Below are 23,392 nucleotides of genomic sequence, written 5' to 3'. Positions count from 1 at the left end.
CCTGTGAGCCTGGACTCTGCTGCAGGTGCCGTTGCCTTGGGAGCTGGCCTGCCTTCCTCCCTCCCTCCCTTCCTGTTGTTGATGGACCTTTTTATTTTTATTTTTTAAATTTTATATATGGTGCTGAGAATCAAACCCAGTGCCTCACACTGTAGGCAAGTGCATTGAGCCACAGCCCAGCTCAGGAGCGGACATTTCTGCCACACCCTGAGCACAGCCTGCCTGGAGCAGTGTGGCTTGGCAGTGTGGGGCCGGGGGCGGGAGGTGTCGCCCGTGCACCAGCTAATGCTTTGTTTTTTAATGGACATTTTAAAGTTTGGGATCATAACAAAATTAAACAGTAGAGTTCCCACACAGCTCTGCCCCTGCACATGCATAGCCTCCCCCACGGAGTGGGACAGGTCTCGTTCAGGCTTCACTCCTGGCGGTGCGCATCCTGTGTTTGGTCAGATGTACGATGTCCCAATTAGAGCTGCTGCCTGTTGTAACCCTCGGTCAAGTGTCTGGGCCTTGTGCTCTTTCCCATCTAAAATCGCCAGCACCGATTACATCTGTTTTTAGCATCCGGTACAGTAGCCATTGTTTCATTAGAACCAGGGCTTAGGACGCTGCTGTTGAAACTGATTTGGGAAGGCTGGTGGCCACGCTCCACACTTGGAGGGGTTGTGCTGTGCTTTGGGGGAGGGGCCATGCCGTGTTTGTGGTCAGCCCACAGTGGGCGATTGCCACCACCGTCACAGGGTCTGTGTTTGCCACACCGGGCTGGGTGCTTCCCTTAGTCCCCACATGGTCATCGAAGCAAGCCTGGTAGGCGTCACTGTCCCAGGGTACAGATGCCCTCTCCCTCCCGTCGCAACTGAGCGTCGACACTCTTTGTTTATCTGTTGTTTCATTGGGCAAGAAGGAAATGCTACCTCTGTTTTTTAATCTCTAGCTTCAATGAGCCTTTGCAGATACTATCTGAGCACCTACTATGTGTAGACTGTGTGAGCCATAGACTGCTACTTCGGGATCGTTGGTCTGTAAGATTTGCAGATGTTAAATATATGGTGTGTCTGTTTAACCATTCAGCCTTGTAAAGTAGGAATTGTTTCCAGCTTCTGGAGGGGACTCTGAGCTGTGGGAAGGACTGGGGAAGTGCCTCCTGACATGCTGACCCGGTCTCGTTTGGGTCTTTCCAGTTCCAGAGCAGGTTTGCCTCCCTGCACCACTGTGTCTGTCAGGCAGGCAGCATGGCTGTCCCTTGGGGCCTGCTGGTCAGGGTACTCTGTCGAGGGATGGGTTATGGACGAGGAGATAGGCACGTGCTGAGCCTTGCTGGTACGTGGAGAGCAGAGCCAGGTAGGAGTGGCCTGGCCAGGGTCGCTCACCTCCTGCAGAAGCCATGTCAGGCAGGGTGCGTGAGGAGGAGTTGGCTTTCAGTTACTGCTGGCACCATTTGAAGGCCAATCTTCTCCGCCATGCTGAAGGCTTGTCCCAGGGCCTGCCTGTCCAGCAGGGGCCTCCAGAGGGCACATCGTGGGGCTCCTTCCTGGTCTAAGCAGAAACACATTTTCATTCACATGTTCTTTGTATTTTAGGCTTTGGACGTGGACCGGATGGTTCTTTATAAGATGAAGAAATCCGTGAAAGCACTCAACATCTCTGGACTGGGTGAGTGCTCACTCTTCCTTGGGTTTCTGTGTGAAGACATCGCCTTGGACATCCTGACGCCATAACTGCACTCTAACCAGGAAATAAGCGGGTCCCCCATCTGGGCACGCAGACCAGAGGGGAGCTGAGGTGTCCCCTCCAGAGCACCAGTTACTGCCAACCAGCTAACGAGTGGCCATACTTCCTTGCCTCTGCTGTTTGGTTTGTGCAGTGAATCATGCCAGAGGTCGGTGTCCATTTCTCTTTTCCACATCTTGCCTTTCGTAGTCTGGGAAGAAAATGAATGCATACACAACCAACGAGCCAAGGTAGTATTTAATCTAGACTTACAACTGTAGTCTTAAAAGAACCCTCTGCAGTGTTTGGCCTAAGGATAACAGACCACGTGCGTGTACATGGCAGGTCTGCTCTACACAGATCCTACGAGTGATGGGAATGGTGTTTAGAAGTCACTGAGTGACTGTGTCACTCAGTAACAAGAAGGTGGCAGCCTTGGGAGACCCGAAACAGTGAGGAGCCCAGAGAGGGAGCCAGGGCTGACGGATTCTGGACAAGAAGGCCTGCCTGTGTGAGGGCGCCTGCCCCCGCGGGTGCGGGAGTTGGGGTGCCTGGGTGGGAGCACTCAGGGGCCTCCGTGTCTACACTCTGGGGGGCCGTTCTTGCCTCTCTTGGTCTGGGACGCTCTCTCGCCTCAAAGATGACGCCGGGCGGAAAAGTGAGATTTCCCGGAAGTCACACAGGAACTCTACACTGAAAGCTGCAGTTTGCTGACCAGAATTCAGGAGGGTCGAGGGGAGGAATGTCTGGTGGTCAAGGGTGCATTCTCCCCAGGTGGTCTCAGCAGCTCCCAGGCCCAGTCAGAATTCAAGCAGGGGAGATGGACTTGCTGATTCTGAGGTGGCTGAGGAAGGTGGTGCTCTGCCCCTGGCCCTTCCTGGGTGAGACCGAACAGTCTGCTGCTTGAGCAGAGGCCGGTGTGTCCATCTGGAGAGGGTCTCGTGCAGCTCCCAGTCTGGCCCAGGGCCCAGTGGTGCAGCGTGTGGACAGGCATGCAAAGGGCAAAGGTGTCAGGAGGCGGCCATCAGAGTCGGCACTGCTGTCTGATCAGCCTTCCTGACTGCGTTGCTGAGCTTATACCACAAACCTCATTCCTTTACCTGCCCCTGGAGCCTTTCCTAAATGCAAAGTGATGTTTAAAACCTGCTTGAACGTCGGCGGCGTTCACTTGTTGCCCACCTGGGAGTTGGCAGGAGTGATTCCATCCGGGGCCCAGGAGAGTTGAGGAAGGCCTCTGGGGCCGTAGAGCTCTCAGGAAATGGGGACGGAGCACGAGTAAACAGGTTTCTTACCCTCCAGAACCATCCACGGGTCTCAGTATGCAGGAGTGGATTGTGGGAGGACGTGGTCTCGGCATCGTCCCAGTGCATTTGCCTCTGAGGTTGCCCTGCCTCCTCTCAGCTCCTCACTAGCGGCTCAGGTTGGCGAGCACTGTGGGAACCAGGTGAAGCCCCAGCTCCTGTGCAGAGGCCCTCCCCACGCCGGGGTGTCCCCAGCTTGCCACGTTAGTGCCTTCTTTCCTCTGCTTCAATCGGTGTTTTGCCACTGAGGACTGGGAGGTGGGGAAGTTTGTTCAGAGTCACAAAGCTGGTAAATGACAGGGTTGGGAAGTCGACACAGCTCTTTGGACACCCAGCCACTGTCCTTCCCAAGGTCTCCTGTTCGGCAGCCTGGCTGTCCGCCTGACCTTGCTGGGGGTCTCCTATTTTTGTCATCTCCTACCCATCTACAAGATCACGAGTCTGGATTTTTTCGGGTGCTGGTCCAGAAGTCTTTATTTCAGAATAAATATTTCTGGTCTGCTTCAGAAAGTCACCTGAGGAAACTCTACACTTTGCCTACGATGTTGCTGACATCGTTCACAGCACTTTTGGAACCCTTCTCTGAAACTGCTTTTTGTAGCACATTCTTTTGAATATATTTAGCAGAGGAATCTAAGGGCAGATTAAATGGTTCTAGAACTAGACATCAGAAGTAAGTCGGGCACACTCAGCCAGGGATTAGGTCGCTGACAGCCCCACTGGGGGCTGCATTTTGGCTGGACCTGCTCTGCTCCTCGGCCGCCAGCTACAGGAGGAGTATTCAGAGCGCTGGTGCTCAGCATCCCGGGGCGACTGTCCAGGAAGAGCCCTCGTTCTGTGCATGAGAGCAAAACAGTGAGGATATACTTTGGCACTTATGCCTCATACCGCCCCTTACCTTTTCCATTTTCATCTTGCTTAATTTCTGTGAGATTGGGGTGTCCTGATTTGTCCTGAGCTGGCCCTGCCTGACCTCTCGCTCCACCCGATGTGTCTGTTCTCCGGCCTTGGTGAGCCTCTGGTGACTTACGCCTGGTGCCTCTGCACAGCCGCACCCTGGGCTGTAAACACTACCCTGACCCACTCACCTGGGTGGCACCTGCCAGTCCTTCTGCACCCTTGATAAGGGGCTAGCCTTCTTTGACTCTCTCAAGTGGCTTAAAGTGCCCCAGCTTTATCCTTCAGATCCACAGGTGAGACATGGGTCTCACTGGACCACGATGGAGCCTTTGCCAGGGTTCCTTCCTGGCCTCTCTCAGGGACAGTCCGTTTCTTTGACTTGCCTGGCTTGCCTAGCTTCTAAGAGGCCCCCTGCAGCCCTCAGCTCTTGGCCTCCTTCCATCTACAAAGCCAGCAGAAGGAATCTTCCTCACACTTCACGAGCCAGTCTGCTCGGGTATCCACAACAAAACCCATAGACTGGTGGCTGAAGCAGTGGAGTTACTTTCTCACAGTTCTGGAGGCTGGAAGCCCCCGATCTGAGTGCCCCATGGTCAGGCTCTGGGGAGGGTCCTCCTGGCTGTAGACAGCTGCCTATTTGCTGTGTCCTCCATGGCAGAGAGAGAGAGGAAGCAAGCTCTCTGTCGTCTCTTCTCACAAGGGCACTAACCCCATTGTGAGGGCCCCGTGATGACTTTCTGATGACTTCCCAATGGCCCTGTCTCCAAATAGCATCACCTGAATTTGGGGAGGCACAGTGCAGTCCCATAGTGATCACTGACTCTTCCTGTCTCCTCCTTTGACATTTAATCACCTGGGAGCACATCCCCAGATGATCAGGATAATCTCACCATTAAATCCAGTTGATTAGCAGCTTCCATTCACGTGCAGTCTCAGTTCCCCTTTGCTAGCTAGCCAGTGTATTCCGATCCCATTGACCAGGAGGGGGGATGGGACATTACTCTGAGATTGGATCCCTTTTGACTCTTCTATTTGGCCCCAAATTAAAGGGTCCCTAATATGCAGACATAGTTACTCTAAATACTGCTTTCTGCTCCTCTCTAGTAGCTTTGTGTTCTTGGTTGATCTTTGCTTCTTGAGTTACTGCAGGCCTCAAGGTCAAGGACCACTTCCAGGAGGCAGTGTGGTTTGTGATGAGGGGCTTATAAGTATTAGGGTCCAGGAAGCCTGGATTAAAAGTTAGCAGTGCCCCTCAAAAAGTCTGACACTGGGGAAACGGTTTCATCTTTCTGAGCCTCAGTTTCCTCCTATGTAAAGTGTGATGATTAATACTGGTCGCTAGAACTATCAGTTCTACCTGAGAGAATGTGTCCCTACCTGGACACGTGGTGGGTGTGCGAGCTGCACGTGGACCCCCGCACCCCACCCCGTGGCTCCATAGGGGCTGGTTGATGCCTGGTGGGTGCCGGTGAACTCTGAGTTGCATTTCCATCTGTGCTGAGGTTCTTAGACTGCTCCTGGTGTAGGAGAGCTGAGCGGGTGACTTTAGATGTGGGTGGTGTATGTGGCGGCAGACCCACTGCCAGGCGAGGATCTCTGTGCGTTTGTGTAGAAGGAAGATTGGAGATGCCCTGGAGCGGGGTGGGCAACTGTCCAGCACCCTGTATGCTCACAGCCTGTGGGCTGAGTGGTTTTTACCAACTTACCAGCTCCTTAAAACAGTAAGCTCACATTGCCTCAGCCTGTGAAGCCTTAGATATTGACTTTTTCTGGCCTTTTAGGAAAGAGTAGTTAGATTTTCTCCAGGTTAAAAGGATGACAACTTGCCAGGTGTATTTTCTGGAACATCTGGGGAACAGGTTTGTAAAAGCAGATTTATAATGATTTGTCGAGAAAGGTTTCTACAATAGTTTTTCCTGCTCAGTGGACTGCTGTCTGACCTCTGAAAAAAAATTCCAGTGCATGTTTATTTAAAAACTCTTATTAGTCTACATTTCCCAGGCTCTGTCTCAGCCCACAGGTGCTTTTTCCCTGCTGGGAAGTTGAAGCTAACATTCTTCATCTGTGTTTGACACAGTGGGTGGAAAAAGTCATCTTTGTCGGGGAGGAAGCAGCAAAAGACTTCCATTTTCACTTCTCCAGAATGCCTGTCTTGACGTCTCTGTGCTGCGTTCCTATGGAGAGTGAGGTTCTCTGCACACCCTCTGTCTGAATGTCATAGAGAAATTCTCACATCCTTGAAATGAAAAGTACAGAGAAGGAAATGCTAATTTTCCTCAAGCTTTGCCATCTTCACCTACAGAGGAAAATCTGAATTCACAACTTGGTGTTTCTTTTATTTGCAATGCTAATTAGAGTAGAGAAATAAAGTCAGCTTAGAATTAACAGAGAGACTGTTTGTGTTATATAGATCCTAGAACTAGCGTAGGCTGGTTCAAAAGAAATGTATATAATAGCTTAGGAAAATAAGTTGTATATTAAGAAAGTGTCGTGTCTGGCATGATTTTCTACCTGTTATCTGAGAAGCTAAATCATAATCTTTAGCATTTGGCAAGGAGTTGGTGAGATGGGTGCTCTGTTACTTCGTTGTGGCTTTAAAAATTGGAAAGCAGTTTGGTAGTATCCATCAAGAAAAACAAAAAGTCTCCCTGTGGAGGCTGTCTCTGCGCAGAGATGCGCTGCCTCGCTGATCGCAGTGAGACACTCAAAGCGTCCTCTGACTGAACTAGGGTCTAGCCCTTTGGGATTAGGGTTGCGAAGCAACGTGAGGAAAAATGCTTATGAGAAAATCTCCAGGCGATAAAATTCAGGGATGCAAAATTTATGTACATGTTCCTGTGATAAAAAGAAGTAGGAGATTATGACAACGAAGAAGTGAGTCTGTATCCATATCCCTAGACCTGACGGTGGAATAATAATGGAGGTGGTAATGAGGAACGTTCATGCCCAGTGGATACCCAAGTTTAATCCCCACGAGGTGTGTGAGGTCAGGGTGAGGTCACTGGGGTGCAGCCTACCCACTTGCCCAGGTTGTACGCTAGCGGAGAGCAGTTGGGGTTCTGACCCACTTGAGCTTCCCGGGCTCGCTTCTTGACCTGGTGCAGGGCAGCGTGTGAAGAGGACACCCCGCTAGAGAGAAGCCACGCAGGTGAGCGGGCACATCCTGGATGTCACCCTTGATAAAATGCCGGGTGGTATGAGCTGGTACATGGCTCGTGTTGAAGGCAAGTCACAGGTGACCTCAGCAACATCTAGAGGTTGTTGTCCCCCCATTGAGTTGTAAGAGCAGTATTTTAGGGAGATCCCAAGGAGCCTTATCATGGGACATATGAAGGGCCTGGGGTTGGGGTTTTTGAAGTGTGGGTTTGAAGGACTTTCTCTGGGTAGGGAAGGCACCATGTTCCTTGTCCCTCTAAAGATGGTGGTTTCACAAGACAAAGCTGTGACCCAGATATGAGGGAGAAGGTAACTGGGTGAGCAGCCTCAGGCGAGCTGGTCACTGGAAGGTTCCAGTAGTGGCTTATACTTGCTTGTCTATCGGGAGGACTCTGGGTAGGTAGGTCACCTTCCAGGATCACTGGACTGAAAAAATCTGGCAGTGGGCATGAATGGCCCCCAAGGAGATGGGGACAAGAGATCTGTGCTGCCCTGTGATGATTTTAGAGTCAAGAGCTGGCTGCAGCCCGGGGCTTTGAGAAAGCACAGGCCCTGAATGACGGGACTCCCTGGTGTTCCCCTGGGGTTGGCACCTTCCTGTTTCTGCCTCTGTTGCTTCTCTATTTGGCAATTCCTACCTGTCCTTAGAACCCCGGCTCAAATGTCCCCTTTGTGGCATCCTGAGTCCTCAGCACCCAGTGCATTGCCTAGCACCCTGCAGGTGTCAGGTGCATGCACTGACATCTCTACTGGGCATTCATCCCCGCTCCCGGGAGAATGCTTGTCCCCTGGTCACACCCCACATGCTGTCACACCCTGTGGTTGGCCTGGGAGTAACAGGTAAAAAGTTCGAGGTGATGGTGGAAATCGTGGAAGGTGAGTTGGCTTTTGGGACCCTGCCACCCCAGTTTTGGGCAGCTCTGTACTGGGCTTGCTTCCTCCCTGTGCGGTGGGGCGCTGTGACCTGTCAGAACTGTGAGTGTATTTGTGGCCCATCAAGGAGGAACAAGGGCTGCCTTTTATCCTGTTGGTGTCTGACAGTTTTTGCTTAAACCATCTACACTGGGCCTGCTCCTTGATATCCATTTCTTAAAATAACAGTCAAGTAAACTAAGAAGCATACAACTAAACCTAATCCTCACTCTGAACGCATTGTGAGCACAGGCTTGCCGTCTTCATAGGAGGTTTCTAGGTGGGAGTCTCTGAGCTCATCCTTTGACTGGACCAGTGGGTTTCCTGCAGGGCTGTGTGGAGAATAGGGAGGTGTTGGAATGGAGCTGAGGACAGGGTTTCATCTTGCCCTGGAGAGGTCTCCGCACTCAGATTCTGGTTTCCCTGAGTCCCTCCCAGAGAGCGCTTCTGGGCTCGGATTCTTAATAAGAACTGGGGCTTACGATATGCTGGAGCCAGGGCGAGGTGAGAGAGCGAGCCCTTCCTAGGAGAACAGCTTTCATAGCTCTGTAAATAAAAGCTGATAGACCCAGTTTGGAATCTTTCCAGAAACTTTATTCCCAAGCTGTTTATTTTAGTTTCCTATTTTAAGTTTGTTTTGGGCAAAAGAAGGAGACACTCAACTACTTTCAGTTCTCTGGTAGGAAAGCTCCAGCTGGTCGGAGCCACGCCAGCAATTTGGAGTGGTTGGTGGGTCAGGGAGCCTGCTCGCGGGGGCTTCGGTGTTCCTTCAGTGGGCACCAGGCCGGGTGTCCCAGGAAGACGAACACACAGGACTTTCGGGTGTCTCTAAGACATTTCACATTCGTTTGTGGGGTGAAAAGTACAGATAAAAACTTTGACCAGTTACACCAGCGTGACGCATTCCCCTGATCAAAGCTGCAGCTGTCGGAGCGTCACAAGGTAACGTGGGCCCCAGGGCTCCCAGGACGAGCCAGTGCCATGAGGGTGGACGCTGACCACCTCGGGGTTGCTGGGGTTTCACACATTTTCAAAAAGAGGATGCCTAGCCCACTCCAGGCGGTCCTTCGAGGAGCCGGAGGAGGGCCCGGGCAGCTCCTTCATGCTTGATAGCGGGACAGGAAACCTGGCTCGCCTTTCCATCTTCACGGCAGGTGGACTGACATCCACTAAGAGGGGGCGGAACCCCAACTGGTTATCAGGGGCTGGGAGCAGCTTGGAGAGGGGACGATGAGCTGGGGCAGGTCGCATCACCTCTGAATGCCGCTCCATCTATAAGAAAACCAGACTGATCACACCCACTGCTTAGTGTTACCCACTAAACCCAGTGGAAGGCTCCAAAGCCACCTCGTGGGCCTCTTTGTTGATTCCCTTCCCTTGGGGTCCACCTGCAGCAGTCGACAAGGGCCACAAGGATCCCGTGGCCTCACCTTTTTCCTGCTGTGCTCTTGGACTCACGTCACCCCGCACCAGCACTGTGTAGGAAGCGCCCGCTGCCCCTTCCCCTTTGGCATTGCCTCGTAGCCTGCAGAACAGTGAGCCCAGGAAGGAGCTGGCGTGGAGTCCACACTCCTGCTTCTCCCACACAGCAGCGCGCTCCAGTGCTGGACGTCTGCGGTGGCCAACAGCTCTGCTAAAACCACACTAGAGCTGCCCATGTCTGGGCCACCAACTTTGAGATCGTGAAAAAACAGCATGTGGTTTGGAAGGACCTGCCCTTCTCAGTTAACCACATGCTCTGGAGTTAGATATAGAAGGGGTTATTGATCCGTCTGTGAAATGGAATTTAAAAATCTAAAAATTGGTTTCTTTGGGTTTTGGCAAGATTAGCCATTCATAGATGTGGATCAACCGCCAGTATTGCAGAGCAGGAAAGAGTGGCCACGGATTGAGACACACTTGGGTCGGAAGCCCAGCTCTATTGCTCTCTGGCTTCGCTTCCCGGGAGAAGCTGTTTGATCTCTTTGAGCCCTAATTTCTTATCAGTGTTATAGAAAGAACACGTGTCTTTTACAGTTGGGAAAAATTGCACGTGAAGTTTTTGCTCCATATAAATGGCATCCACTCTGTTCTTCCTGTTGTCTGGGCTGCTGGTCATGTGCTGACCATCCTTACCTTGCTCTGATCCTCACCCCAGCCAGGGCGTATCTCACAGTAGGCCTGTCCATCACGTGGCTGATGGTGTGGACTGCAGAGCGCCTGTGACTTCCTGTGGTCACACGGACTTTGCAGGCAGACACGGAGTTGGAGCCCACACCTTCTGAGGGCCCCCCCCCCCAGCCCCCCGCCACCTGCTTTAGGAGCTGTGGTTCTGTCTAAATTTATTTGCTCAGTATAGACTCAGAAATGCATTTAATTTATCTCAGATTCCTGGGCCATTTAGTGAAATGTTTTTTTAAAAAGGATTAAGGCTTGCACATTGAAATTAGTTTTCTCCTGTGTTTTCTGGATCCACACTAGAATCCTCCCAGATGGCTCTGGAAGTCACAGGCACAGTGCTTCCCTGGTAGGGTGGGTGAGGGTCCTGTCCTTCCCTGATGGGATTCACATGCAGATCACAGGAGTGGCTCAGGGCAGGGCTACTGTCCTCCAGAAGCAGTGGTCCCTCCTTTGCCCAGTTGTCAGGTCTGGGCATCAGTGTTGGCTGATGGTGGTTCAGCTTCCCCTAGGGAGGATTCAGGAGCTGCAGGGGGGCTTCCAGGATCTGACCCTCGGCGAGGGAGCCTCTGCACAGAGGCTGTGTCTGCCTGCCAGCCGGGCCTAACAAGTAGTTGTGTAGGATTTGTAATTGAGTGATGAAAACCTAGGACCCAGGGGTCCTTGCAATTGAAAGTCGTTCTGTTATAGACTGGCTGCTTTCGTTTGAAAGCACCTACCCCTCGGTGAGGAAATCACTCAACCATGTTGATCCACCAGCACAGACTGTGGTCCCCCCCTCCCCCACTGCTCTGGAAAGACCTGAGCATGATCTTGATGTCCAACAGGGATTGAGAACCAGTGGGCTGGTGACCCAGGATGCAGATTTCCATTTGTTGAGGTGCTGCCTGTGATAATGAGGTGCTGGCAGTTGGAAGAGAGTTTACTTTTTACACCAACGTGGTCCCTCTCCTCTGAGTGCCTCCCCTGTGGGGGGAACATAGGCCAGAGTCCTTGCAACATAACATGTTAGTGGAAGGATAGGAGAGGTGCCAAAGCCAGATACCAGGGCACAGGGCAAGTCCCACAAACATCCTGCAGGAGAGGTGGGTAGGCAGGGCCCAGCAGAGGAATGGAGGTGCCGGCTGGCCTCTACTGCCCTGGCCTGGCCTGAGATCTCTGCTGTCCCTGTAGTAAGAAGTGACCGCAGTATGTTTCCCTTCTGAAGAGGCATCCCGAGCTTCAGGCTGGGGAGCAGCGGCATCTCTTGCCCAGGGTCCAGGAGAGGGCTGAGTCTGGGGACCAGTGACTTGTCCTGTGGGCCGAGGAGTCTTGGGAGGCGTGGAAGGATGGCATCTCTCCTGATATGCCTCAGCCTGTTGGACCCAGGCAGGGCTCTTCCCGGCCGCCTCTGAGCTCCTCCTTTGGGACCTGTCGCTGGCCCAATGGGTCACTCTCAATGCAGCGTTTCTTTTTCTTGCAACTTGACCTTCCTCCGAGTTTTATTCTCCTGGCTGAGAGGAACCTGGTGGGCGGGTGTCGCACTCCTATGCTAACAGTCTCTGCCGTTGCAGCACACGTCGAGAACGAGGAGCAGTACACGCAGGCGCTGGAGAAGTTTGGTGGCAACTGTGTGTGCAGAGACGACCCAGATTTAGGGAGCGCGTTCCTCAAGTTCTCCGTGTTCACCAAGGAATTGACAGCGCTTTTCAAAAACCTGGTGAGTGTCTGTTGGTTGTGCGGGTGCCTGTGGGTGTGTAAAACGCCCGCAGGGCCTCAGTGGGATCATCCGGGTTTGTTTGGTAACCTAGGAACACATGCCATCCCTCCTGTGGAACCTGGAAGGATTGTATTTTCTAGACACGATGGGTCAGTTTGGAATAAAGTTTATGATTGTAGCTTTTACTCTGGTAAGACTTTAAGTTCACCATGGCATTTTTAAACGTGCATAGGGGCAGGACAGAATGGGTGAATGCACTCTTCCTGAGGGCCTCTGTCTTACTTCCGTTTCTCATGGTTTCTAAACTGCATGGAACGGCCAGTTTCTGGTGATTACAGTAGGCATTCGAACTGGTAATATCTTATAAATGAGTTTCAGACCCTCTTACACAGCATGGTGACCTGTAATCAGAGCACAGAAGATGCCGTGAATATTCAAAGGCCTCCTGTACTCCGACGCCTGGAGCCTAAAGAAGCAGGACTGGAAACAGCCACCTCCATTTTGGGCGAGCAGAGATACGGGCTGGTGCCTGGTAACGGGGTGAATGGGGCCTTTCTTGAGCTTGGCAGCCCTGTGCTGTCCTCGCTGTGGGAACAGAATTCTGAAGCGGTGGGCGCCCAAGAGGGCTGCTGAGACCCTGCCTGGAACTGTCTTCCCCCGAGGAGTGGGCCCTGGGGATCACCCCAGCACGTCTTTCCTGCTTCTCTTTCCTGGCTTCTCCGAAAGGTCACAGAAGAGCAGGTCAGGAGCTTAGTAATGCTCTCTGTGTGGGTCCCAGGCAGCACGTCTTCCTTTCCCTGTCCGCAGGCTCCTAACAAGGGAAAAGACAGCTCATGGACTCGAAGTGGTGCTGGTGGTGGGTTTGCAAGTCTGGAAGGGCAGGAACCAGGGCACATAGTGTGCGAGTTAATAATGGGACAGAGGGAGCAAGTCACTCAGGCTCTTGCTCTCCCTCCCTGTCTTCACTTGTAAATGTTTACTCTGGAAATGGAGGAAACAGAAAGCTGTCACTGTACTCAGGTTTCTTACTAGATGCTTTTGAAATCCCTTGGGGCTCGGGTCAGGCCCATCACTGGTCACCCCTGCCCCAAACAGGAGGCAGTCTTCAAGCCCTCCCAAGTCCTGGCAGACATGCACATGGGGGGCTCCCCGTGCAGGCAGGAAAGGGCGGGGGATTTCTGTTATTTAATTGGAGAAATTGCTTGGTTCTGGGGTGAGGCTGCACAGTTGCCGCAATGGTGCACCCACTGGTGAAAGTGGAGCAGCCTAATCTGCCCCTCCCTGGAGAAGCCTCCCCATGGGAGAGACCAAAGCAGGCAGGAGAAAGAACTTGGAGGAAATAGAGTGGTGCAAAGAGCAGAAGAAAGCATTCGAGAATCTTCATTCAGTTTCTCAGACACACTCAAAGGGACAGACTGTTGAAGGGGGGCGTTAAACATGGGGGGAGGCCATAACATAAGGGTATAAAATTAAAAATCCACTGGGGAGGTCAGAACAGAAGAAATTGCTCAGAAAACAGATGGAAGAAGGAAAGATGAGTAAGAAACAGAGGAAAGGCAAGGATTAACCCCCAAGCTCCAGCATCCAACCAACAAGCACTTCAGGGAGAGGATGGAGAGGAGGGTGTCTTCACTGCAGTAAGGAGTCTCCAGGCCGAGGGACTTCCCGTGAGGAGGGCAGCTGAGAGAGGAGGCAGAGCGCTGGGAACAGGGCAGGCAGGCGAGGTGTCAGGGGCCCAGGAGGGCTGTCAAATGGGCACCTGCCCAGGACAGCTGGGGGTGCTGGGCTCCACCCCCAGGCAGCTGGCTTTTTAAAAGTCTCTACTCAGCCGATCTCTCTACTGGACTTTCTCAGCTGTAAGGTGGAAGTGATAACAGACCTGGTTTTGTATACAGAATACAGCCAGCCGGTTGCTCTTCCATTTTAGCTTGTTTAATCCTTACGACAGGTCTATACAGTGAACCAGTGTTACCCCACCATGTGGATTGTACAGTGAGGACCTGGTGGTGTAAAGAACCACCTTCTCTTGGGAGGCCCAGAGTCCTTGGCTGGCTCTGTGTGCACCTGCTGGCTAGAAGGACCACCCTGCTGTGTTCCACATGGAGAAGCCAGCATAAACCTGCCTGTGCCCTGCTGTTCACACGGGCAGCTGCCAGTTTAACCAGCAGCCCCTCTGCAGAAGCAGAAAGCAGGGCAGGTTGCAGGTTGGGCTACCTGTGGCTTTGCCACCTGTGGCTCTTCACACATCACACGTCCATGTTGCTGACCCTGCTCTCCACAGTGGCCACAACAGTGAGACCTGTAGTGTGGCAGGCGTGGTAAATAGAGTTCTTCCCTGTGACTTTGCTTGTAGGAGATCCCTGTGCCCTGAACTTGAACGTGGGGCACACACACTGAGTAACTTAGGGACAGAGCTAGGATTCAAACCCAGGTCTTAAAATGCCAAGCTCTGGTGTTTCCACTGTGACATTGAAAGGAACCAAGGCCTCTTGTCAGCTCACAATGAAGAAGAGTGAACCTGAGAGAAGGCGGTGCATGGGAAAGTACAGGATAGAGGGACTCTCCACCGGCCACACTGCTGGGGACAGGAGGTGGCCCAAGGACTGAGCTTCGGCATCCTAGGAGGAGGAGGGGCAGGCCAGGATCCAGGTGAAGTGAGTGGTGGGCAGGGTGTGTAAATGACATCGTGGCACCTAAGAGGTGCAAGAGTTATAAGATCATGAACTTGCTGAAGCCCTTTCCAACTGCGTAACTTTAAGGATATGGATATTATTTTAGTTTTGGCTTTTACTTTATGGAGTTAGAACTGTTTCCCAGCAAAGATCAAAGAGAGAAAATCTCATATTAGAGCCAAAAGCAGCACCCATGAGTGGAAACCCATGGGTTTCCAGGCACCGAGTGGAGTGGAAGTTGGGGACCACAGGAACACTGAGCTGTCTACAGCCCATGAGGTGGAGCAGAGCTGATTGTAGGACAGTTCTCCTTTGTGGTATTTTGTGTACTGTTTTTATTCCCGTTTTTGGTTCCATCTGTCTCATCCTCATGTTTTCAAAGGCTTTCCTTTGCTTTCCCTACGACTCTTGGAAAGCATCTCAGTCCTGTATGGCTGGGCTTTTCAGTTCCATCCCTTGACCAGAGAGGGTGATAATCACTGCCTTTCTGCTTGAAGTCGAAGGACATTTCTAAGGCAGTTGGAGCATTTCCAGAAACAGGCCTGCGTGGGATAAAGTGAGATTTTCTTCTTAATAGGTGAGATTCTTGCCTTCAGAAGGCCTCGGAATTTTCCCTGCAGTCCTGCAGGATAAAGGGAGAAGCCAGGCAGCTCCAGAAGTTGTGCACGTGGGACGGTGAACGGACCGTATAGCCAGCCCATTCTTAGGCTCCTTTCCCCGTCCTGCAGATTTCCCAACGGCCATTCTTGGTGGTGAGAAGTGGCCTTTTAATGATAGGCGGTAACACAGGACCCATTTCTGAAAGGGTAATGACAGGTAAATGGGGCCTGCCTGTGACTTCAGAGAACCAGTGATAAGGGGGCTCGGACTGTGCTGTGCTCCACGTGAGGGTCAGTGTCAGGCAGGGACCACGGGGCTGGCTGGGGTGGAGCTGCAGTGTGGGCAGGAGGGACCCAGGGCTGAGGATTTCTGTTCACTCACCCTGAAAAGAAGCCTGAGGGCTGCAGCCATCAGCATGCTCCTGAGACATTGGCTTGCTTTTTGTTTTTGTTTTACACAAACAACTGGAGTTGGAAGACATCATAGCCACAGAGTGAGGCAGCTGGCAGGGTTCTGACGGGTGAGTGGCACTTTGTGGCCCTGTAGTGAGAGGCTCTCGCCTGGCCGTCACCGCAGTACGGCAGTACGCTCATCTCGGCAGGACCGGCCTTGGTTAGGTACGAGTGGATCCTGTGGATTATTAAGGGTTGTCATGTAAAGTCGAGCCCTCGTCACCCCAAGTCCTCACCTCGGTACTTCCACAGCCTTTCTGTCCTTTACTGAGGACACCTTGTGGTTAACATGTCTGAACAGTCTTGTCACGAGAGCCCTGGGTTCCTCCGTGCCACCTGCACCTCTCTTGTGGCTTGTGGCTCAGTGGAGACTGATGTGCAGTTTCATCTTTTGTTCTTGTGGGAGAAGAGGGCAGAGGGTCACTGTTTTCTCTCCACTCAGAACCTGAAGGATCAAAGCAGAGTGACTGCCAGAGAAGTGCATTTAAAGCAGAGAGCAGGTCAGCCGTTCCCCTCCCTTGTCGGGTGTGAAAGTTGCCAGTGTGTTCTTGGCAGCCAGCTGGCTTTGATCTTTCAGTTTGTGTTAAACATTCAAGATTGGCATGGGCTCCCCTCTCCTTTTAATTAAACAAACCATCAGACTGGTCTGCTGCCAGGAGACGGTGCCGGGCATATCTTCATGGGGTCCTCTGCAAGATGTGGGCACGGGACCGTGTGGTAGGGCCATGTGCCTGTGTGCACGAGTGTTCCCACGGCACGTGTGGCAGGCTAGGCCACACTGTCAGCGCCCAGGCGGCTTTCCTTCTTGTGCACATGTGATAGCTGCTGTGTGCACAAGAGGACCAGAAGGAGACTGGGGTGGGGCCGGCACCTCAGGAGGCAGCATCTGCCCGTCCTGGCCTGACCCATCCAGGCGTAAGCCCCCCACCCCCTGCATCTTAGCACTGAGAAGGGAAGAGCTCTGGCTGCAGAGTTCCTAACCCAGCTCTGCCTCAGATGTCACCTTGAAGGTCATCCTGACCATCCCTTAGAAAAATCCCTGTTCTGCAGATGATCATGAGTCACCCTTGTACAGTGGTGCTCAGACTGGAGATAGCTCAGAAGTCTATCAGCAGGTGTCTGTGTAAGCATCTTGTGGCATCTGCACCGTGGAGTAGTGAAAAGTCATGACCATCCTTAACACCGTGGTGCAGAGGGATCTTAGCCTCAGAATCATTCGGAAAGAAGCTTGGACAGCGGCATGTACTGAACAAATCCATCTCCGCAAAGTTCCAGAAAACAGACTCTTCCATGGCAGCCGGGCTGGGTTGGTGGTTAGGCGGAGGGCAGAGCTGGGGGTGAGAAGATTAGGGGGCATGGGGACGTTGGGATTTTGGTAGTGGCTTCATGGGTGTACCCATGTCGTAACTATTTTACACTTTGAGTGTGTGCAGTTTATTGTACGTCAGTCACACCCCAACAAAGCTGCTTAAAAAGTAAAGGACTCGCTGTCCGGTAGGACTTGGCTGTGGTGGCAATGTCTGGATCTCGCAAGTGTGACAAGCCAGCAGCCGCATGTGACCGTGGAGAGCTTGAAAGGGGCCAGTGCAGCCAGGGAGCTCAGTCTCTAGCTTCAGGTCTGTTCCATGTACGTGGGGCACACGTGGCTGGCGTCTGTCCTACTGCCCGGTGCACCTAGAACCCCACCAACCCCACCCCTCACGAGTGTCTGGTCTTGGGCCAGCTCACTGGAGGTGCCCAACTCTTGACGGCTGTCTCAGGCTTACATCTGCTCCTTAATGCTGAGCTCTGCTCAGATGCCCTTCACTCAGACGTCAGAGTGTCAGGTCTTCGTACAGCTTCCGTCTGCTGCGGCCTGGTGAAGAGAGTTTGCCCGAGTGAACAGTCGATCTTCCTTTCTTTAAAGCCTGGGTTTTCCTGTTAACTCTGATCAATCGGCATATGCTCAAGTTGAAAAACAGCTCAGATCTCAAAACCCTGCGTTTTGTACCTCCTAATCTTTCTCACGAAGTGGTCGTATTGAAGTAAATTACATGATACAGGGAAGTTTTGTCCACATTTTACATTGTATGGAGACAAGTGGTCTTTGTAAGGAAAGCAGAGAGGACAGCCCTGAAAGACTTCTTTTCCCCCCCTAAATTCTTGAGGCTGGAACTGGATTCTGCCCAGGGGCTTTTGGCTGTTCCTTAAAACGAAATCTGTGACTTGAGAGCCCGAGGTTCAGGCTCCTCCCACACAGAGCCTTTGGGCAAGGTCATTTGGCAAAGCAGCACCACTCGCTGAAGTCAGAAGTGGCAGCAGCATGGCTCTCTGGGTGGGGCTGCATGCTGGGCCTGCCTCAGGGTCCAGTGACCACAGCCAGCAGGTCTGGCAAGCCTGTGCCCTATGAGTGGAGACAGGAGGTGATAGAGCTGGAGCTAAGGAACTGTAAGGCCCCGAAGTAAAATAACTAGGAAATAATAGCGTGGAAAGATGGCTGTGTAGCTGCTTTACCCAGCCCTGTCTGTGCTGATTGCCTCTGGTATTAGCTTAATGATTTCATTCTTGATCCCTGGCAGTCCTGTGTGCTGCCTGCCCGATGACCTAGTCACTTTATTTGCGCTTGTGAGATTATAGACCTTTGCCTCTGAGTGACTCATCTTGTTATACGCATCCAAGTGAACTCAGAAAAGCAAGGACAGGAAGAGGGATCTCATAGAAAGAGGATTATCATTTTAAAAGATTGCATATTTGCTGGTCCATAGTTAATAGCAATTAAGAGTTTTAACTTGTATTGAGGTGCGTACGCTGTGCCCAAAGGCCATTTTATGTACTGTGCTTCTCAAAAGTAAATCAGAACACGAGAGAACGCTGGTGCTTGCTGGGGACTAAGGAAGAGGGGTTGGCCAGGGCAGCAGTTCTTCCTGTCCATCACAGAGGTCTCGTTGCTCATGAACGGAGGCCGGAGCTGCCTATGCATGGGGGTGTACGGCCTCCCTTGGCTCTGGTTTTTATCTCTCCTGGCCAGGGCTGGAGGGTTCCTTCAGCAGCTGCCCTGCATGTTCCTTAAGGAGGACTCCTGCCCTGCTGCAGGCCAGGCCTACGGGATGGCTGACCCTGCTCACCTGTTCTCTGACCAGGTGGAAGGAGGCCCCACTTCTGGAAAGTTCCTTTGAAACCGGTAGGCAGCTTTCTGGAGGTGTTTCACATTTTGTAGATACCACCCATTTCACACAGAACTTTCCAGCAACCAGCCCTCATAGCCTCTTAACACTTACTTCTGTTACCTCAGCTCCAGGCAACCCCTGGTCTACTCTTCTGTTTTAATAATTTAGTTTTGATCAGCAAAAAGTAATAGTTTTCTATTTCGGTTAATTTGCATGACTCCAAGAAGAAAAATTGACCAAACAAAGTCCAGACTCCCTTGGTTGACCCAGTGCCCAGGCTCCATCAGTCACCCTCACTGTCCCCTTTACTAATGCAGCTGCCTGGGCCCTCACCGGTGCCTTGGCCACCCTCCAGGCCCCCACCAGCAGGACAGCGCTCTCCCCTTCTCTTCAAGGTCTGCATCCCTGCCAGCAGAGATTTCCCTATGCTCAGGCTAGAAGTCGTTTTCTCTTCCTGGAAGTTCCCTGCTTCCTAGGGCTCCTGGACTCCCAGCTCACTCACGTTTGTAGGCAGCTTGTCCCCATCCATGGGGAGTTCCTGAGGACTGAGGTTCTCCTTAGTCTCCATCCCTGACACACCTGCTCCTCCTGTGAGGCGTTCATCGCAATCGAGATTAGCTGCTGAATGTCCTGTTCACACAAAACTTTGGGCCCTGTCCCTGTGTCCAGCCCAGGACGGTCACACCCATTGCTTAAGTGAATGAAGGACGAAAGCAGTCTGGTGGGTATGGACATCCGTAGGCGCTTCTGCACCGTAACATCTAGCTGTGGGTACCCGCTTTGCTCGCCTTTCCCCTCCCATTCCTAGGCAGGACCTGTGTCCCGTGTTCTTACTGCAGTTATGCAGTGGTAGCCTCAAGGTACATATGTAAGCCTAACTGCCACCGATGTGCTTTTTCCATGCTGTGAAGAATCTGGTTTTCCCCACTCACATGCATTTATACCTACACATTCTTTAGTGAAAAACCTGCTGGGTTCTTCCTACAAATGTGGCTTTTAACCTACAAGCACTCCCCTCAACCCACCATGTGGCTGAATGACTCTGAGCCTCTCCGTGGGACAGTTTTGCTGTCCCTTTGTATGCCCACACCTTGTCCAAGGTAGTCCAGAATTGGGTCCCAGGTAGGCCCAATCACAGCCTGCCCATGGCTGAGCATGGCTTTGTGGGTGGTGTAGATGGATGGGCAGAGTCTCACGGGTAACTGAGACAGTTTACCCTTCTTCCTAACCCTGGATCAGCCAGCCTGATTGCTTAAAACCAAAGTCACCCTGTCATTATGAGGAGCCACTGGTCTCCGTACAGTGTAAAATATGTGCTACGTGGTCCGTCTCAGATTTGTCATTCTTGGTGTGTGCGCATGTCTGGTCTGTCCTCTGCGGGAGGCATTGTGTTTCCTTTACCTTTGTAGCTGGTTATTGCTGTCTACAAAGTAGACGTGAGTAAATATGTGAGGGACGTGTCGGTGAATTCACAGGTGCATTTGCTGTGCTGTTTGGTTAAAGGTGTTACTGGAACTCAGGTTGTGTCTGAAGTCTCTACATTCAGAGTGTACAGATTTGTTCCGCCCATGCTTTCTGAGCAGCCCCCTCTGGACACACCTGTGCCCGCAGCTCTGGGCATCTGGGACATAGCACAGGTGATGCTGGACTCTGCTCTTTAAACGCTGCAGCGAGGACAGCGAGACAGATGCAGGGGAGCCTGAAGCAATTCAGGACAAAGGCAATGTGGGGAGTTTGGGGAGGGTCCCTCCTGCTGGGAGGCTGGGGCTGCGTGACAGAGATGGTGGCATTGGAGCTACGTGGGGTGGGTGGGGCCGTGGGCAGTGAGGACAAGGCAGGATGTTCCAGTTAGGGCACAGATGGAGCACAGGCTGCAGGGAAGCAGAGCTCAGGAGGCCGGCTGTGAAGAGGAAGATGGTGGACGAAGATGGAGTGCCTAGGGTCTTAAAGGCACGCACAAGTAGATTGTGTCTGTTAGGGACATGGCCCCAGTAAGTCTGGCAGGGCTGTGAAGGAGGGATCGAGGCAGGCTGGTGGTAGGGGCAGGGATGCTGTCCCCTCTGTCCAGAGAAGGGGTATTGAGAAGGCCTAGGACATGGCAGAGATGTTGCGGGAGGGCCTGGAGGTCAGAAGAGCTGGGGGCTTGTTGAGGCGGGTGAAGCCTAGCCCTGTGGCATGGAGCAGGGAGGTGCCCACCCTGACTCCTGCACGAGAGACCCACGAGCTTCTGCAGGGTCCTCCTGCGCTGGTCCACCTTGGAGACCCAGGTGTTCTCCTCCCAGAGATCAGTCACCAGCAAGGCCTCTCTTGGTCACCATCCCTTCCAGTCGCCCACAGACCTCACCTTAAACTCCATAAAGAAGCATTCACCTCTGCGAGCTGTCCTTACAGGTCACAGCAGATCACACTGCAGCCTGGAGGAGTGTCAGCTACAGGGGAAATGTGGAGTTACTTAGTCTGAGGGGAAGTCCCCCCAAAAATTATCTCTGAAATGACACTTGATTATTGATTGATTATTTGGCAGAGTTCTTTTTTTCCTTTGATACTGAGGATTGAACCCAGGGACTTAACCACCGAGTCACACCCCCTAGCCCACCTTACTTTTTTATTTTGAGACAGGGTCTTATTAAATTGCTGAGGCTGGCTTTGAACTTGTGGTCCTCAGCCTCCTGAGTTGCTGGGAATACAGGTGTGCACCACCCTCAGAGTTGGTTGTTGATGCAGCAGGCACTGTTACACACCTAACAATAATTTCAAGTGAATTTTTATCTCTTGAGAATTTCATCTACCAAATAGTATCTGGAAAGCACCTCTCCATATTGCCTCAAAAATGGCACCTTGATTTTATCTCCCTATTGAAGATAATTGAACTAAAAATAGTTTCATCTGCTCAGTTGTGAGAGTGATTCAAAGGTTCCAAAGTTCATGTTCTACCCACTACCTTCTGCTCTGGGCCTGTTAATCTGGGTGCTGGAAGCCCAGATGGCTGGAGGACAGGCCCAGGCCATGTGTGGGAGCAGCTGTCCTGCTGACTGAGGACTGAGCCGGGTTAGGGGTTAGGGGTCTGGCACTGGAAGGGTGTCCGTGCCTGGAGGTTCTTCCTGGCTCGGGCTTTGCAGGTCTTAGGCTCAGGTTCGAGCTGCCCGTGTGACAGACTGGCCTGCCTGGTGTGCCCCGAGTGTGTCAGGAGGGTTTGATTCCACTCCATTTGGTCCATGGGGACAGTGCAGGTCAGCAGTCTCCTGCCTTCTGCTGCAGGGGACAGGTCCCCAAGACTGCCCGTTGTCTCCTTACCCCGGCTGTACCCCTTCACCCACTCCCCACCATGCTGCCCGTACCTCGCACACACACCTGCACTCATGTGCACCCTCTCACACTCTTGACACCCCTTGACACATCCACTCCCCCTGCACTTACGGACACGCCCCTCAGCTCACACTCATTTTCACTCAACCCTCACTCAAACGCTTCCCAGCAGACGGAAGCCTGGACCCACCTCTCCTTTGGTCTGTCTCCAAGTGGGGTGCTGGCTGCGGGGAGTGGGGAGTGGGACCTGGCCCAGCTCAGCCCGGGCAGTGATGGAACCTGAGAGCCGCAGGCTGTTCCCTTTCATCCAGGCTCTTGAGAGCCGTTCTGCCATTGCCACTTTCCCGTTTGTGTCCTCCGTGTGACTGCCTGTGTGACCTCCTCGCTCAGCAGCCTAGGTTTGCTGTTGTGTGAAACTCGCAGACCTTTCATTAGGTGTGTGTCGGATGTGTGTGAAACAAGCAGACCTTTCATTAGGTGTGTGTCGGATGTGTGTGAAACAAGCAGACCTTTGAGACAGGTGCTTCATCTGTGAGATGGTCCTGTCCAGAGGAATGCGGGACTGAGTTAGGCTCTCCTGTCGTGCTGCACTGGCCAGGTGTAAGGGCCACTTAGTCGTGACCAAGTGCCCTCTCTAACATCTTGCTTACTTTAGATTAAAAAACACATGGAGTAAAAATTGCTCTTTGCTTTTGTTTTTTAGATTCAGAATATGAACAACATAATCTCCTTCCCTCTGGACAATTTGCTGAAGGGGGACCTGAAAGGAGTGAAAGGGGTAGGACTCGAATCCAATTCGCGGGCCATTCGCATCTCCCAGAGTCACGGCCCGGGTCACAGCCCCACAGGGCAGCTGCCATCAGTACCTACCTCCTGGGGAAATGGCGCTTTTGCTCTCTCTGCCCTTTGGTTTGCCATTCGACACCACCTTTGGGCCAGAGCATGGGACAATAGGCCTTGCTGGTCATCCTCCTGGTGCTTCACACTTGGGAAGGGGAGCATGGAGGAGGGGACCGAGGCGCTGTCTTGGAGACTGAGCACTTCCAAGCCCCTCGGTTAGCAGGGAAACCCATGAGGAGAAGCCTGGCTCTTCCAGCTGAGTGTCACTGATTCACAGCTGGGACGGGACCCTAGCCAGGTCGGTTGTCCTGAAGGGAGAGTCTTAAGGCCTGGCTGACTTTGCGTTTTGCACTCCAAAGGTGGTGGCTGTTTAGGACACGCCCTGCCGCGAGAGGCCCCTGGGCTGTGCACTGCTCCACGGGAGCGGTCAGGGCAGGAGGGGTGCTTGGCTGAGTTCTTGGGGGTCAAGTTCCTTGATTGGCTCTGCATGTGATTCCCGGTCTCATCTGGGCACATCGGGAAGCCCTGGCTGACCTGTCCT

At 52.6% G+C, this 23,392-nt stretch overlaps 1 protein-coding gene across 4 annotated transcripts in view; it reads left to right on the top strand.

Annotated features, from left to right (window-relative positions):
* Nucleotides 1-23,392, top strand: part of Asap2 (ArfGAP with SH3 domain, ankyrin repeat and PH domain 2) — a 126,975-nt gene that overhangs the window by 44,867 nt on the left and 58,716 nt on the right. For all 4 annotated transcript variants that reach the window (XM_047523497.1, XM_047523498.1, XM_047523496.1 and 1 more), the window contains exons 2-4: nt 1,581-1,653; nt 11,690-11,835; nt 22,715-22,789. In XM_047523497.1, the coding sequence (XP_047379453.1) occupies nt 1,581-1,653; nt 11,690-11,835; nt 22,715-22,789 (294 nt within the window). The remainder of the gene's footprint in view (nt 1-1,580; nt 1,654-11,689; nt 11,836-22,714; nt 22,790-23,392) is intronic.

This window comes from Sciurus carolinensis, chromosome 13 (genome assembly GCF_902686445.1).
Source record: "Sciurus carolinensis chromosome 13, mSciCar1.2, whole genome shotgun sequence".
Taxonomy (NCBI): domain Eukaryota; kingdom Metazoa; phylum Chordata; class Mammalia; order Rodentia; family Sciuridae; genus Sciurus; species Sciurus carolinensis.
This window is presented reverse-complemented; position numbering and strand designations above follow the sequence as displayed.